The 15,753-nt window shown below is 42.3% G+C and overlaps 1 protein-coding gene and 1 pseudogene across 2 annotated transcripts; both read left to right on the top strand.

The window, feature by feature from the left end:
• The first annotated feature begins 632 nt into the window (after positions 1–632).
• On the top strand, positions 633–10,052 carry LOC109735194 (uncharacterized; annotated as a pseudogene).
• A 2,195-nt stretch (positions 10,053–12,247) lies between these two features.
• Positions 12,248–15,354, top strand: LOC109735286 (uncharacterized). Of its 2 annotated transcripts, none has more exons than XM_020294489.3 (4): positions 12,248–12,501; positions 12,853–13,265; positions 13,692–13,927; positions 14,544–15,354. In XM_020294489.3, the coding sequence occupies exons 2-4, from the start codon at positions 12,857–12,859 to the stop codon at positions 15,102–15,104; spliced, it is 1,206 nt and encodes a 401-aa protein (XP_020150078.1). In that variant the 5' UTR covers positions 12,248–12,501; positions 12,853–12,856; the 3' UTR covers positions 15,105–15,354. The 2 variants fall into 2 exon arrangements, with proteins under 2 accessions (XP_020150078.1, XP_020150083.1); XM_020294494.4 differs by having other exon boundaries at positions 12,258–12,501; positions 12,839–13,265.
• The last annotated feature ends 399 nt before the right edge of the window (positions 15,355–15,753 follow it).

The following is a 15,753-nucleotide window of genomic DNA, read 5'->3' as shown; positions in this document are numbered from 1 at the left end:
ACGGCAGCCGCGAGTCAAATCAACGCCGTTTGAAATGGGATGTAGCAAAAAAATTCACCGGTAGTAGCAAAAACAAACTATGGGTGCAGAAAAAATGCCGTCGCCGCCTTCGCAAGGTCGCAGCTCCGCCTTACATGGATGTAGCAAAAACCTCCAACGGTAGTAGCAAAAAAACATGGATGTAGCAAAACCTCCAACGGTAGTAGCAAAATCCTGCTACGGTTGCAGCAAAAAAATCATTGTCGTCCTCGCAAGGTCGCAGCTCTGCCTGATGGATGTAGCAAAAAGCTTTGCCGGTAGTAGCAAAATTCAACAACGGTTGCAGCTTCCCCTTGTTGTGTAGTGCCATTGAAGCTTTCTATGTCTATGTTTGAAGCTTTTTTCAACGGCTGTTGAAGCTTTTCTAGGTGACGGTTGCAACACTTGTATACGCGGGAGGATCCGGGCATGGTGGCCGGCGAGGGAGCGCCTGGCCGCCGGCGATGAGGGAGTGTCTGGCCGCCGGCGGTGGAGCTTGTGGTGGCCCAAACGCAGCCCGGGAGGAGGGGGGAGGGGATGCGCGCGCGTGAAAACTGTAGGTAGGGGATGGATCTGGCCATGGCAGCCGGCGAGGGAGCGCCGGGCTGCCGTCAATGGAGCTCATGGTGGCCAAGTCGCTGCCCGGGGGGAGGAGAGAGGGGAAAGGATGCGCGTGCTGGAAGGAGACAGGATGGAGGCGCTGGAAGGAGGCAGGGCGCGCGGGGCCATTGCGCGGGGCGCGTTTTGCCAGCGTGGCGTGCACCGCGCCCAAACATTTACCTTCCAACAATGCCGATCGATGTTCTCGGTGCCTGGGCCAGAGTAGCCAGCACGCGTGCCGGCCCCGCACGGAACGATTACTTAGCGTGCCTGGCGGGCGGGGCCATGCCTGGCCAATTTAACCCAATTTAGGCCGGGCGTGCCAGGCCGGCCCATTTGACCAGGTCTGATTGCAACAAGACCTGGTACCCAATTTTAGTTTACATAGTAAAACACCAGGTGTAAATTACACTTAATTGGACTATGACTAAATAAATATTTCAGGCCGTCAGATTGAGCCACAGCAGAAACCATGCATCCTTCTCACTCCTTCTCACTCTTCCTCTGCTTTGCTATGCTTGATCTGCTCTGAACATTCTGACTATTTGAACACCTGCAGGTAGATTCTGAACTTTGAACTCTTGACGGTGTCTTCATATTTCAGGCGTCAGGTTGACTTTTTTTTCTATCAAGGGTGGATTTTATTATTCAAAATGAAAGATCAAACAAATACAATTAAAATAACTACACATCCGATCTCTGCATAGTTAGGATGCATACAACCAAAACCAACGCATACACATAAAAAACCTGCCGGCAAATAGCAAAGTCATATAAGACCAAAGCTATGCCTAAGCAAGCAGAAATAAAAAACCCTGGAGCGATCAATTCCGCAATTTGCAATCTACAACAGTGCCAAAGCACTTCTTCTGATGCACCATATTTTCTTCTGACAAAATACAGTTATATGGGTTGATCGAGTGACCTTTCTTAGATTATGTCTCCATGCTCTCTCAAGTATTTCTGGTCTCCCAACATTGCACATGGCCTCTCTTAAGTATCTGGTCTCCAAATAGCGCGAACGTGCGCTTTACTCTCTTGGTCATGCAAATTATGCTCGAGCACCTGTATTGCCATTAAATACTAGCTAATTTTTTAAGAGAAAAGTATATTTTCGTCCATCAATTTTGGGGGGAGTCTAGATTTGGTCTCTCAGCTCCAAAACCGGATAACTTGCATTCCCAACTACAGAAACCGGACAAAGTTCATCCCTGGTCCAGTTTTAGTGCTAACTCAGCCTGGTTTTGACCGGTGTTGACTCAGATTCGCGCACTCTTTTCAAATCCATGATTTTCTAAATTTCCGTACTTTTTTTCAATCCACGTACTTTTCTCAAGTTCACGTATTCTTAGATCAGTGTACTTTTTAAAATTCTCAAACTTTTCTCATATCCGCGTTCTTTTTTTGAGTTGGTGTTTTTTTTTTCAAATTCACATACTTTTTTCAGGTTCGCACTGTTTTTTCAAATCTGTGAGCTTTTTTGAAATTTCCGTACATTTTTCAAATGCACATTCTTTTTTCAAGTTAGCGTAATTTTTCCAAATCCATGTACTTTTTTCAAGTTCGCGTAAAACTTTCAGATCCTTTTTTTAGATTCGCGTACTTTTTTCAAATCTGCGCATTTTTTCAGGTTTACGAATTACCTTTTCCAAATATGAATATGCAAAGGATTAACTCCGAGTATTGTTTAACTGTGTACACACCATGTTTGCATATTCTCTTGTGCTCATCCTTCTTGTAGGATTGGAGCTTGAAAACTTTTCTTTGTTTGAAAACAAGTCATGTCATCTACTCAGTTTAGTGCTGAACTAGGGGTTGGTCAGCATATAAACTCTCAACCTTCCCATTGATATTCATCATATGGAAAATGCTTTCATCCACATGCGCAAAAGAACTCTCAGGAGTAGCTGCAGCTTTTCCATACTTCTTCCTGGAGTTTATATCCTTTCTTCTATCAGATGTGTCATCCGTTGCACTCTACACATATGGATCTGGATGCTGCGATGGTTCATGAATAAATATACCATGATTGTAAGCGTCCAACTGGAGGATCTTAACAGACCAAGAATCTCTTGTACATAATTCAATCCTGGCAAAGTAATCTCTTCCACTAGCTCTCGAAGCTCCTTGCCTTCACAAAGACAGTGCATATATTCTATTGAATATTCACTCAAGCATTTCTCCAGTGGCGCATGAGTTTATTGATATATGGAATGAGTAAGTCAAAGCGGTAGGAAGTAGTACTATGGACATTCTCATGCAATTAGCAACGTTTTTTCTGCTATCAGCTCATGTGCCTTACCACTAGTACAATATTCTTTTTCACACCACTACTTTGCTTGGTTAATGAATGTTATAGTATGGTTTTCATATTTGACAACATTGTAGAGTTCTTCTTTGGAGTAGTGAAAACATGTTTTGGACCGTGTTGTGCCTACTTTGTGGCCCAGGTCTAGGAAGATGAGGTGGTCGTTGAGTTCTTTAATACTAAACTTTAATACGTGTTTATAAGTCATTTAACTACATTCATAATGAATTATTATGTCAAGTTGTATAACTATATTTTGTAATAAAAAATAAAATTTCAATACATACATATGAAAACATATTTAATTCAATTCCATTTAAATGTGAAAAAAGTAAACAATAAAATCAAATGTTTTCTTGGATTAATTTGTGAATCTTGCATTAATATATTGCCTATGTATGTGTGTATCATTAACTATCTTAGTAGAGACTTCTAAAGCGTATGGTATAAAAAAACTTGATAGTGCTAATTAGGATTAAATATATCCGAATAGAAAATTCTAGAGCACATAAGATGTTTACGAGGATGTTGGTACGAGATCATTAGCATTATTCATTTTTCTGGTCATGTGTCTAACATATTATGGTTGGTTTAGTAACATGCAGATGATAAAATTGGCATGAAGTAGAATCATAATTATAATTCTACTTCTTGTGAGAAATATTGTTTAATTCATTATTTGGTGAAATAAAATATTCATAAATTTTTTCATGAAGCACAACTAGAGCCATTGATGTCGTCGCAACCCATGAATTGCTCCCCGAATCGGGAAAAATGTGAAATGCATTATGCAACTCATATGATGCAGATTTACTTATTATTATTGGCTGATAATAGTACCAACATCGGCTTGGTACAGGTGTATGGATATATAGTAGTGCGAGATTACCATGATTCATTGCTTAACTATGTTGTTAATCGTAGCAGAGATGATCCCATCATTGTTGAACAGGTGCACGTCTTTACTTATATGCAATTATATTTAGTATTGGATTCATTTAATAATAAAGCTCAATCTAGGTGTCTTATGCATAAAGCTAACTGATTGAGATATAAATATTTGTATGTCATACTATAACCACGTAATCAGTATTTAAGTTTCCAAGACTATATAGTGAGTTAGAAGTTTGGTTGTTGACTTGATATCTCAACTCGACCGGTTGGAACATCAAGAGATTAATGGACTAGTTGTTGATTTACCTCGACTAGTCTTGCCCTTTGAGTGGAGTGGCTCAAAATTAGCCCATGGGGTTTCTTTTAAAAAATATGCCATTGCCAGGTTGAATAAAAGTAGGCCTAAGTTCATTCGCTGAATAGTAGCCCCTCTGATGGACCCACTACTCCCATCTCAAGTCATCTCGTAGGTGTTGCTAACCTCATCCTTGGCAAGTGGTGCGATCTGGCCAAAACGCTGACTGTTTTGTTGATACCATCTGCGTATGAGTATGATTGAGGCTGCATCTAGCAACGTTACTACTCTTTTTCGCCGCCCAACATTATCGCTTACCGCATCGGCTGCATCCCTTGCCACCTAGTCGACAGGCAAAATGGCACGTGTGCGACCACATCCGCTTCTTCACACCGAACGCGTCGTGCTTGCAGATCCTCAGCACCCCCTACTAATTAACATTGCTAGCATGGCATGGCATGTCGTCTTAGTGTCTTACACAGTTTTCATCCATATCCATCCCAAAAAAATGTAGAGCGTGTGTTAGCGTTCTCTCCTTGACGCAGACTTGGGCACACATGTCTCCGCCTTGTCCTACAGTCTTTGTAGCTATAACTCATCAACTTCTCGAGAACACTAAGGTTCGGTCCCATTGGTTAACCAAGGAAGATCAAGAGGATTTTATTTGTTGTCAAACCCTTAGTTTCCTTACCTTTTACCTAACGTAGACATGATTGGCATTCGTGTTGCTTATGGATTATAATTTATTTGAGTGATCTATTAGTGTGTTATAGGTATTTAAAGTAAAATCAATCAACATAATTCTGGAAGTTTACTTCATGTAAGGCAATTACTTAGTACAATAATTATTTTCTTTCCTTCACAATGCATATGAGGGTTCATACCATGAATTATCCAAACACACCAAATTTGTTAGCACATAAACTACAAATACCCTTCTCACTTGTTGTCATAAGTGAAATAGTATCTTCACTTTTATAGGGCCTCTTTGATAGAAAGGATTTCCAATAGATTTTTGGAGGATTCTAGTCCGAGCGAATTCTTCCTACCACAGGGTTGCAGATCATAGGATTTTTTTTCTCTCTTAGGATTCATTTGCACTATAATTCATTAAAAATCTATCCGCTCCAACATTTTAGGAAATTTTTTATGCTTTTCCTGTCCACAATCAAACATTCTTCGAGTCCTCTTTTACTCAAGATGGCACAACACTGTAATTTGTGCTTTGGTGTTACCACGTTTTGGGAATCCTGCAATCAAACAGGTCAAACATTTGAGGTGTTTGTGGCTCTACTTTGATGATCTCATTTGTATCATTGTATGGATTCGTTTATGCAAATGCATGTTATATAATGATAGGGCTGACCTTGCATATATTAGGCAAGTTTGTGGTTAATTATCTTGGCATGATTTAGTTGTGTTATATATGCAACTGAATTATGTTTGTTGACAAAATATCTCAAATTGTTTAGGTCTAGAGAGTTTAGATTTTATGCTATCATTTATCTTAGATTTGTTGTAGGTTGGCTAGAAAGAAAAGTGATATTTCTTACTTTACATTAGGAGCTACTAAATAATAATAGTTTTGCAGGGTTCTATTATTGGGATGACTGGCCCTAAGCGATACATCTCAATGCTAGCCCTTGTTCTAGTTGAGTTTGACATGAGGATCAAGAAAGGAGAGCAAGAAGAGGATGATCTACAACTAAATGATGGTGCAATAGAGTACAACGTTCTACGCACATCCGAATACCCATTCACACTAGTAGAATGCCCGTGCGTTGCTACGGGCGGAAAGTAGGAAAATGAATCAAGCTGATGACTAAGTGGCATGAGTGAAGTCCTTCGACTATATATGGCCTTTTATCAATTTCTTTAGCGGATATTATGGGAGCAACTATGCATAAATCACATGTTTTCTGTGGTAAAATTATGTGATCGTCCTCGTCTTCCTCCTTCTACGCCCACGACCCATCCTACGAGACTGGTCGTTGTCGGCGTCGATATTGTTCACCACCATACCCAAGACATCTTCTCTGTCGGTTCACTGTTGCCCTGACACTGATCGCGCCCGGTGTCGATGCGGCCCTGCCATTCTTATTCGGTCCATCGTTACCCCCGATCCACTCTCCGACACTGGCTGCAACCTGTATCGATGTCGCATGCAGCTCTGCCCGAGCTGCCTCCTCCGTAGGTCCACAATTGCGCTTAACCCTCTTCTAAAATTCTATATTCGTTGTCATCTTCTTCCTCATTCCGTTCCCATGACCCACCTTTTGACACTGGTTACAGACGGTGCCGATGTCGTGTGACACCCTGCCCGAGTCACCTTCTCCGGCTGTACACCGCTGCCCGTGCGTTGCAACGGAGGCATACTTATTAGGATTGTTCAACATATATATTAGGGTGGTTCAACATCGATCAAGTCGTAACATACATCTATGGAAACTTGCTGACTTTTACTTTTACTTAAATCACTCTCCTTCCTTCACCAGCTATGTCCGCCACTTCAACTGCCCGGTCCAAACTCGCCACTTTTTGTAAAGACCTAGCGTATTGCTGGCTTATCATTGATGTAGGAGGGATAAGGCGGGAAAACATGGTAAATTAAGCAATCACGTGATGTTGCCCGAAGGGGCTCGCCACATTTCTCAATGGTGCATCCAGCTTACAATTCCTCCTTCCACCCCCACCACCATACTTCAAATTTTAAACATGTAACCACATACATGTGTGTTATATTTCCAAACTGTTGCATGTGTTAGCAAGGTACGTTCCTACTGTTTTCATCGAATCATGCTAAACTTTTCTCCCTCTCTCTCATAATCAACATGTAACCACTCATCTCCCTCTCCAATATCAGGAGCTATTATTTTCAATGGTGAATTTGATGAAATTATGAGAACAAAATCTTACTTCCTAGACATGCATACAACATGGGAATGTGTAGCAAATTAATTGAATAAGGGAAATATCATATTCCTGTAGCAAATTGGTGCACATCAGTTGCATGAAATACTCCCTCCGTTTCAAAATATAGTGTTTCCTCTATTCCCGTGCTTCAACTTTGACCAGAAATTTAACCAACAACACCGATTGCGGCGGGAGCAAAAGTTATACCAGTGAATTCGTATTCAAAAAGAGTTTTCAATTATATAATTTTTTCTCCCGCCGCAGTCGGTCTCGTTGGTTAAATTTATGGTCAAAGTCGGACCTCGGGAAGCGCGGGCGCACTATATTTTGGAATGGAGGGAGTATAATATATCAAGATCAGTTATTAGCTCTAAGTCACACGAGCATAACAAAAATACATTATTTAGACACCTTAACAAAGCTTAATGTGACCGGGTGAAATTGTAATGCTGATCTGAATTAAAATTAGCTTGGGTGCATACCTTAGCTTGACGACTACGTCAATGGGATTTTACTACATTTACATCACCTGTGCATTTAGATAATGACCCAAAATACATGGATAGCCTCAAACTACATTGTTGTTCTTTATAGTTGCGCCTGTCACAAGAAGCAAACAAATGAATAATCAAAAACATGAGTAAGCACTCTCTCCCTCCCTCTCTCCCCCCTGTCCGTGCGTGCGTGCAACAACAGCGAATAGCAGTAACAACATAGGGTACCTAAACAATCTCATCGCATCTTTCTCACTCCTTGATCAAACATCATCTCTCAGCATGAGCATAAGCAGCAACAACCTCACTGTTGAGCCGCTACGGATCAACCAAGGAGGGATGTTATCATGGAACGGCTTCCCGGTATGAAACTGACGGGGAGCCTCGCAGCATCGGGCCCAACGAGCACTGGCCGCATGGGCAACGGATCCCCCGCCGGGTGGGGCACGCCACCAACCAGACGATGTCTCGCAGGCAGCGAGTACGACAACACCGATACAGTGCGACCCGGGCATGGGGAACCTGATACCCACTGTTGGCTTAGCAGAAGCAGCAGCGACGATGGATCGGTTGATCGGGGCGGTCATTATTAACAATGGTTTGGACCGGCTTCAGTGGATTCTGCCGCTGAACCATCGCCATCCTACTCACAGCGCTGCCGTCTCTGCTAAGTTGTTCTCCACCCATCTCTGAAGACTCTGATGATGCATGCGGCTCTCCATGAAACAAACGCAGCATTTTGACTCTGATGATGTGTGCGGCTCTCCAAGGAACAGGCTGGTGTGGTGCACTACGTGCCTACGTGTGATGTGGTGATGAGTAAAGAAATGCAGCACTTTGACCAAAATAATAATATGTACAGTAGCAGGGTAGCGGCAAAAATTGCATCTCTCTCATCTATGAATGTCTCCCCAGCTCGTCTCCAGCGTCTCGTCGCTCCGTTGGTGCCCGTCTAACCTTCTCCTTCCTGGATCGAGCAACGCAACCCTATTCCCTCCCCTCCCTGCTGCCTCAACACACACCAGCGCGTGGTCATGTGTCTTGGATGCATCCCTGCATGAGGAGCAGGCAGACCTCTACCTCGACCACCGACCCGCCTCCCGCATCCTCTCCTTCCCCCGACGGCGACCTCTCCTCTCTCCTCGGGATGGCCCCCTCTTTTTCCAAACACGACTGTCTTGATGCGCCCCGCCAGGACGAAGAGCAAGGCGTTAACCGTGGAGGCGAGGTCCACTGTGGTGGCGTCGTGTGCTTGGGGCACATTGGGAGTTGGTTAGGGCCGGCAGCGCGAGAACCCATGCGGGTAGATGGATGGCGGGGGAATGGTTGGCACGGTCGTGCGTGTGTGGACGTCGTTCTCTGCCGATGAAAGAGAGCGATGAAGATGGAGACCCAGGCGATGGAGGAGTGGGGCATCAGAGGAGGCCTTACTCGATCTTTCTCGCCTCCGCAAGCATCTCATCTCATGTGTAGTCTTCCTGCTCGGAGGCTTGGTGGTCGGCGTCCTCTTCCCGCTCGTCTCCGCTCTATTCCTCCTCTTTGTAGTGCTTTTCGTTGCCACTCCCGTCGTCTTCCTCGAGCGGGACACGAGGTGGAAGTGCGTGAGCACGACGGCGAGGGGCTGCCTCGACATCCCGCTCTCCTCCTATTCGCCGGATCCTCGTCGTCCTCATCGGCATGAGGAGCAGGACACGATGGGGCGGCGGCGCGGGGAGCGAGGGGCTGGCTGGGTCAGTTATGTTAGGGTTTGGGTGACGTGAGAGGTTGGGGCGAGCGAGGTGTTATGGTTTTTTTTTGGGTGTTTTCTGCCGCTGGTTTTTCTACCGTGGAGGGGATCACGGGAAGAAAATCGGTGGAGTTAGGAATCGCACGATGGGAGGGAGGAACGAACGAACGACTTAGGACTGCTCCATTAGGAGTAGAGATACCGTATTAATGGCGATTTTGGCACAGTTGACATCACTTTAGCCCTCATTCATTGGGCAGTTGAGGCCACAATAGATGTTACCTTATCAAAAGTGCAAGATTCGATTTATCTCTCAGTTCCTTTATTTTTATTATGGATGGGTTACATGAGATTAAGCTTTTTCGTGGCAATATTGGTGAGTCGTGTGGCTTAAGAAGACATGTGATCGCTGTAAAGGAGGATACTTGGATGCATTTGAAGTTCAAGGTAGGCCAGAGAAGTTGTAAAAATGATGGTGATCTTGATCGCCATTGTTCCTTCAAAGCAAAAAAACATGGGTATGATTGTCAACAAATCATGCTTGAGCTTGCCTCTATCTCAGTGAAGGTGACCTGGTCGAATGTGCGAACTGCTCTGAATTATAAGTCAACAACCGGCCAGTAATTACATCAAGGGATTAACAAGGAAAGAAAATACACAGCGACCAATGTGCAAATGTAAAGCACTCTTTCATATTTGAACTTAGTTATGTTATTTGATCTTGCACTGGATTTAACTCTAGAAGGCACTAGACAAATGCATACCTAGTTTTTTTTATTGATGGCGCGTTATTTGATCTAGCACTGTATGTATGTCTATTTGCTACTAGTCCCTCCGTTCCTAAATATAAGCCTTTTTAGAGATTTCAATACAAACTACGTACGAATGTACGTAGATATTTTTAGAGTGTAGATTCACTCACTTTGCTTCGTATGCAGTCCATATTGAAATTTCTAAAAAGACTTATATTCAGGAAATGAGGGAGTAGTTACTAATTTTGTGCCGGAACGTATGTGTCTTCTCTGTTTCTATGAGAAGCATATTTTCTGCAAATACTCTGAGAATGCCTTATCATATCTCCTTTGGAAGTTGTATTGATTTCATTCTCGTACGATATGCACTCTATTTTTTTTTTTGGACATATTTGCTGCAACAAATACTAGAAAAGCGTGACTCATTGTACGAAGTAGATAGGAGGCGGTGCTTGAGAGATACTGTATGAAAGAAAATCTGAAGACCTCAGGAAAAGAAGAAAAAAATGCAACCAAGATGGTCTAGCCGTGTATCATTCAAACCGTCCGAATTAGCTTTTAGTTCCATTCATACATGCGACAAAACCTGAAATTCAGAGGTTCGGTGAAGATCTAATCATCACCTTATCAATGAAGATGGACCATGAGTATGAGTCTTTAGTGTAGCCAAAAAATGGTGGATTGGTCGTCAAAAGTATGGTGCATGTTAATATGGACCATACATCGTTGGTAGATTCAATCTGCAGCCTGAAGGCCAGGTAAACACAAAAGGAACTGCTGCTACGGTACATCAGACGCATGGAGCACACGCCATCCGAGCTCCACCGCATCGTCTGTTGAAACGCCAGCTTGCCCAGACAAACAGGTTCCATGACGATGTGTCCGCAGATGAAACACAAAAGTGACGATGTGTCCGCAGATGTGTAGCATAATTTATGGTAAGCATCCACCGCGCAGTATTTGATGCACATTGTTTCCTCGGCAAATGGACAAATTTTGCTGATCTAAGGTGAACTCTTGATTGTATTTTTAGTTCTTCCTCTGTCTCAAAATAAATGTCGCCAATTTAGTGCAAAATTGGTACATTTTTTGACTGTGAACTTTTCAAATCCGTAAACATTTTTTAAATCCATGTAAAAAAACCAGCAATTGTTTTTTTTTGAACGAGCAACGAAAGAGCAAGGCAACAATCAGGACGAGCGGCAAAATTACTGGTTAAGGGGTACCCATTGCAAAGCCTACATTCTCAGGCGGTGCGCCACTTGTAGCAATCCGAGTGTTTTCTTTTTGTTTCCCCGTAGATTTGTTTATTCAAAACGTTTTATCTCTTAAATTGTGCGTTCCAATCCCGAAATGTTTTCGCCGTTGGATTTCTGGCATCAAGATCATCGAAACTACATTATATGTTAATAGATTTCGACAAACTTTTGTTCACAAAAAAAATACTAACAAAAATAGAATTCGATAAAAAATGAAAACCAAAAAATTCGGCAAAAAATGAATAAAGAAAAAAAAGGGGGAAGCCCAAAAAAACAGTAGAGGTTTTTCATTTTTTTCCCTTTTCGAGAAACACAATTTGTTTTCTCTGAGAAACAGAGTGCTTCTCGCAAAAGTAAATCTATACTTCCACGACAAAAAAAATGTGCTTCTTGTGGAAGCACAATTCCCTTTTCGAGAAGCAGAGTTGTGCTTCCATGAAAGCAAATCTATTTCTGGGAAGCACAATTTTTTTTCCTTTTCGAGAAACACAATTGTACTTATCTTGGAATCAAATATGTGCTTCTCATGGAAGCACAACTTTTTCCCGAGAAGTATATATGTGATTCGAAAAAACAAAATGAAAGAATTTTTTTGCTTCAAAAGTAGAGAAAACCAAACATAAACCAAAAAGAGAAAAAAAAACCATCTAAAACCGAAAAATGCATTTATAAAAATAAAAAATTCCATAGGAAGTCCCAGTACGCGTCACATGACGCGCGCTCGTATGTCAAGAAAGTGACTTTTGTGAAGAAAAAAGTCACTCTTGCGGGAGCCATGCAAGGGGGTAGGTAGCCCTTGCACTTTTGTTTTTTGAGATAAAGAGCAGCCCTTGCATAGTTGTTCCTGACGAACTGAGTACGTTAATGGGCCGGCCCAGCTGTGTGCTACAGGGTCTATTAGGGCCTGAAGGCGCTAGAGAGCTCCCCACGGCCCTCGATTTGGAGAAAAAACAATTCAGCACTGTTTTTAATGGGCCCTTCTTGCTGACAGCCAGTGGCAGAGGGAGACCGCACGCGGAATCTGGCAGCTAGCCGCCGCCGTGTTGATAGGTTGCTGCCGCCTTGTGCGCCGGCACCGCCACCTGCTGATCCCGCTCCCTTGTCACGCACCTCTGCCGCTCTCCCGACGCAGCCCGCGTCGCGCCGTCCCGCGGCCTGCTCCTGCAATCCGGCCTCGCACCTGCCCCGGCGGCCCTGTCCCCGCGGCAGCCGCCGCGCTGCAGGCTTGTTCCTCTTCTTCAGGTGAGGCTCAGGGCTTCAGGCAGCCGGCGGTGGTGGTTATCTTTTTGACATTCCGTATCATGTGTATGTGTCCAGTATATCGCGATGTGCCATACTTTAGTGCCGAGCTTAAATAGAAGATTTAGAGATTTTGTTTTCAATTGCATGTGTGAAGTGCAGGACTATTCTGACATTTTGGTATTGTTATTTGTAGTTTATGTCATGTTTTATCTATTTGGACCGTCAAGCATTGAGTAGAAATTCTAGATTTATTGGGCTAAAAATGTTGAATAAGCCCGGATGCTCCACTCATGCCATAATCTGGACCCTTTTTAGGGTGCGTTTTGACCTTCTGTAGATTATTCTCGTCAGGACCATGCTGCTGGAGATTTTTGGATCTGGATTGAGACTAACACGGATTAATGACCGGGTTCTTAGATTGCTCTTTGGTGACCGATCTGCTTATGCATCCTTTGTCATGGCAAGCAACATTGCAGTAAAAGGAGGGAATAATTGGGGCAGGCCAAATTGGCTCTGCGCCCTCCCTTGTGCCAGTAATTATTTCTGCACCTCCATCTATGCCACCAAAGGCAAACAATTTGCCATCACCAAGGGGATGGATAGATCAGAGATGAAGGGGCGAACGAAGCAAGTCTTTGTTAGCCATGCCTCTTATCCTGTATCTGAAGCCAACATCCTTAAGAAAACCACCCATCGGGATGGTTCTATATACAAGATAAACTATGGTTTTCTAAAGCTATGGCATCTTACTCAACGTGATGAGAGTAAGTTATCTTGATCTCTTCTATACTGTTTTCCATTTTATTTTTAGGATGCTTAACAGCTATATGGTTTGGTTGATTGATTTAAAATGCATTATTGTATTTAAAAAAATGCAATAAATATCTTGATTGTTATAAAGAATTTATGAATTAGCAAAAAGTATCATGCTTTATTTGGATATATAATTTTTTTGATATATCATACATGGTCAGGATCTTGTCACTAGTTTTAGTCCTACAAATAAGTGCCCCTTGTATTCATACACCAACAAAACCTCCATGGCTCGTAAAATCCAACGACATTATGATTTTTCTTTCTAAACTGCACAAATAGGTATTGACAAGCGTAATTATAATTTTATTCGTTTGTGTAAATTGTTTGTATAAAACATTATTTGTTGTAATATAACATGTATTTTTTTCATGAAGCACAACTAGAGCCGATGATGTTCTCGAATCCTACGAATTGTTTCCCGGATAGGGATAGATGCATGGTACATGATGCAACTGGTATGATGCAGATTTTCTCACTGAAATTGGAAAAAGCTAGTACCAACATCGGCTTGGTACAACTATATGGATATATAGCAGTGCGTGATTGTCATGATTCATTGCTTAACTATGTCTTCAATCGTAGCAGAGATGATCCCATCATTGTGGAACAGGTGCACATTTTTACATATATATGCAAATATATTTGATATTTCATTCATTTAAATCGTAGGATTTTCTCTCTCTTGGGATGCATTTGCGCTATAGTTTATTGAGATTCTATTCACTCCAAGCTTTTAGGAAGACTCCTATGCTTTTCCTCCTCACAATCAAACATCCTTTCAGTCATCTTGTACCGAAGATGGCGTGACACTCTAATCTTGTGCTTTATTTAGTGTAAAACTTTTCGGGAATCCTGCTACCAAAGAGGTCAAACATTTGAGATGTTGCTGATGGTGGCACCACTCTGATGATCTTATTTGTATGACTATATGCATTCATTTATGCAAATGCATGTGCTTTGAGGATCTTATACAACGATGTGTTTTTTCATTTGCATATGTTAGGCAAGTTTGTGGTTAGTTATCTTTGCATGATTTATCGAAGTCATGTTCCATATGCAGTCAAATTATGTTTGTTGATAAAATATCTCAAATAATTTTGTTTTGAAGGGTTTAGATTTTATGCTATCATTTATTTGATATCTGTTGTCAATTGGCATAAAGTAGAGCATATGCTTCACATATTTCTTACTTTCCATGAGGAGCTACTAAAATAGTAGGTTTACAGGGTTCTCTTATTGAGATGACCGGCCCTAAGCGAGGCATCACAATGGTAGCCCCTGTTCTAGTTGAGTTTGACATGAGGATTAAGAAAGGAAAGCAAGAAGATGATCTACAACTAATTGATGGTGCAATGGAGTACCACGATCTAGTCACACCTGAGTACCCATTCACGCATCGGATTAATGACGATTGTGGTGCGGTTGACATCACTTTAGCCCTCGTTCGTTGGGCATTTGAGGCCACAATAGATGTTGTCATATCAAAAGTGCAGTGTGGATTTGATTTATCTCTCAGTTCGTGTATTCCCCTTATGGATGGTTTACATGAGATCCAACTCTTTCGTGGCAGTATTGGTGAGTCATGTGGCTTGAGAAGACATGTGATTGCTGTAAAGGAGGATACTTTGATGCATTTGAAGTTCAAAGTAGGACAGAATAGTTGTAAAAATGATCTTGATCACCATTTTTCCTTCAAAGCGAAAAAACATGGGTACGACTATCAGCAAATCATGCTTGAGCTTGCCTCTATCTCAGTGAAGGTGACTTGGTCGAACTTGCAAAAATAAATCAATTGTTTCATATTCGAACTTTGGTTGCAAAGTTGAAAGTAAGTGTGTTGCCACAGAAAACAAATAAATGGCTCCGCAAAAATGTGTATGCTGATCTAAAACGTCTTATATTTCTTTACAGTGGGAGTATTTATTATTCAACTCTATTAGAGTTGTGTGAGTTCAGATTTGTATCATTTTATTAAGATTATGTAATATATATTTGTATGACTGTACTTTTTATGTAGAAGTGCTATTTTGTTTTTTATTCAAGACACTCATTGTAAAATAGGTACTAAAACAATTAATGTATTGTTTAATTTTACTATATGAGGTCACAGGTAAAAGAGTCAACTGACCAATATGATACCCTAGAAAACAAATATAGGACCTGATCAAGAGGACGTACTTGAAGACGTACTATGGACGCGATTGGTTGCCTGCATTTCGGCCAATCAGGCCTGCCCGGGATTGAATCGGCCTGTTTGGTTGGCCTGTATACACTGTTCGGCCTGCACGGCACGAACTTTAAAGCACTCCTAGCCGGGCCCACGGCCCATGCCCAGATCGGCAGTTTTTCTAGAGCCAGGCTCGTGCGAGGCAGGGGAGGGGAACCGGCGCGCAACACGTGCGAGTAGGGAGATGGCGCGAGCTCGCGTGCGTCTTC

This window comes from Aegilops tauschii, chromosome 5 (assembly GCF_002575655.3).
Source record: "Aegilops tauschii subsp. strangulata cultivar AL8/78 chromosome 5, Aet v6.0, whole genome shotgun sequence".
Classification (NCBI taxonomy): Eukaryota; Viridiplantae; Streptophyta; class Magnoliopsida; order Poales; family Poaceae; genus Aegilops; species Aegilops tauschii.
Note: the sequence above shows the minus strand (reverse complement) of the source record. Positions and strands in the feature narration are given on the sequence as shown.

Coding starts and splice junctions, on each gene's coding strand:
- LOC109735286 (XM_020294489.3), top strand. CDS start 12,857: ATGCTGCTGGAGATTTTTGGATCTGGATTGAGACTAACACGGATTAAT. Junction 13,266..13,691: donor TCTTACTCAACGTGATGAGA/GTAAGTTATCTT, acceptor TTTTTCATGAAG/CACAACTAGAGCCGATGATG. Junction 13,928..14,543: donor ATCCCATCATTGTGGAACAG/GTGCACATTTTT, acceptor GTAGGTTTACAG/GGTTCTCTTATTGAGATGAC.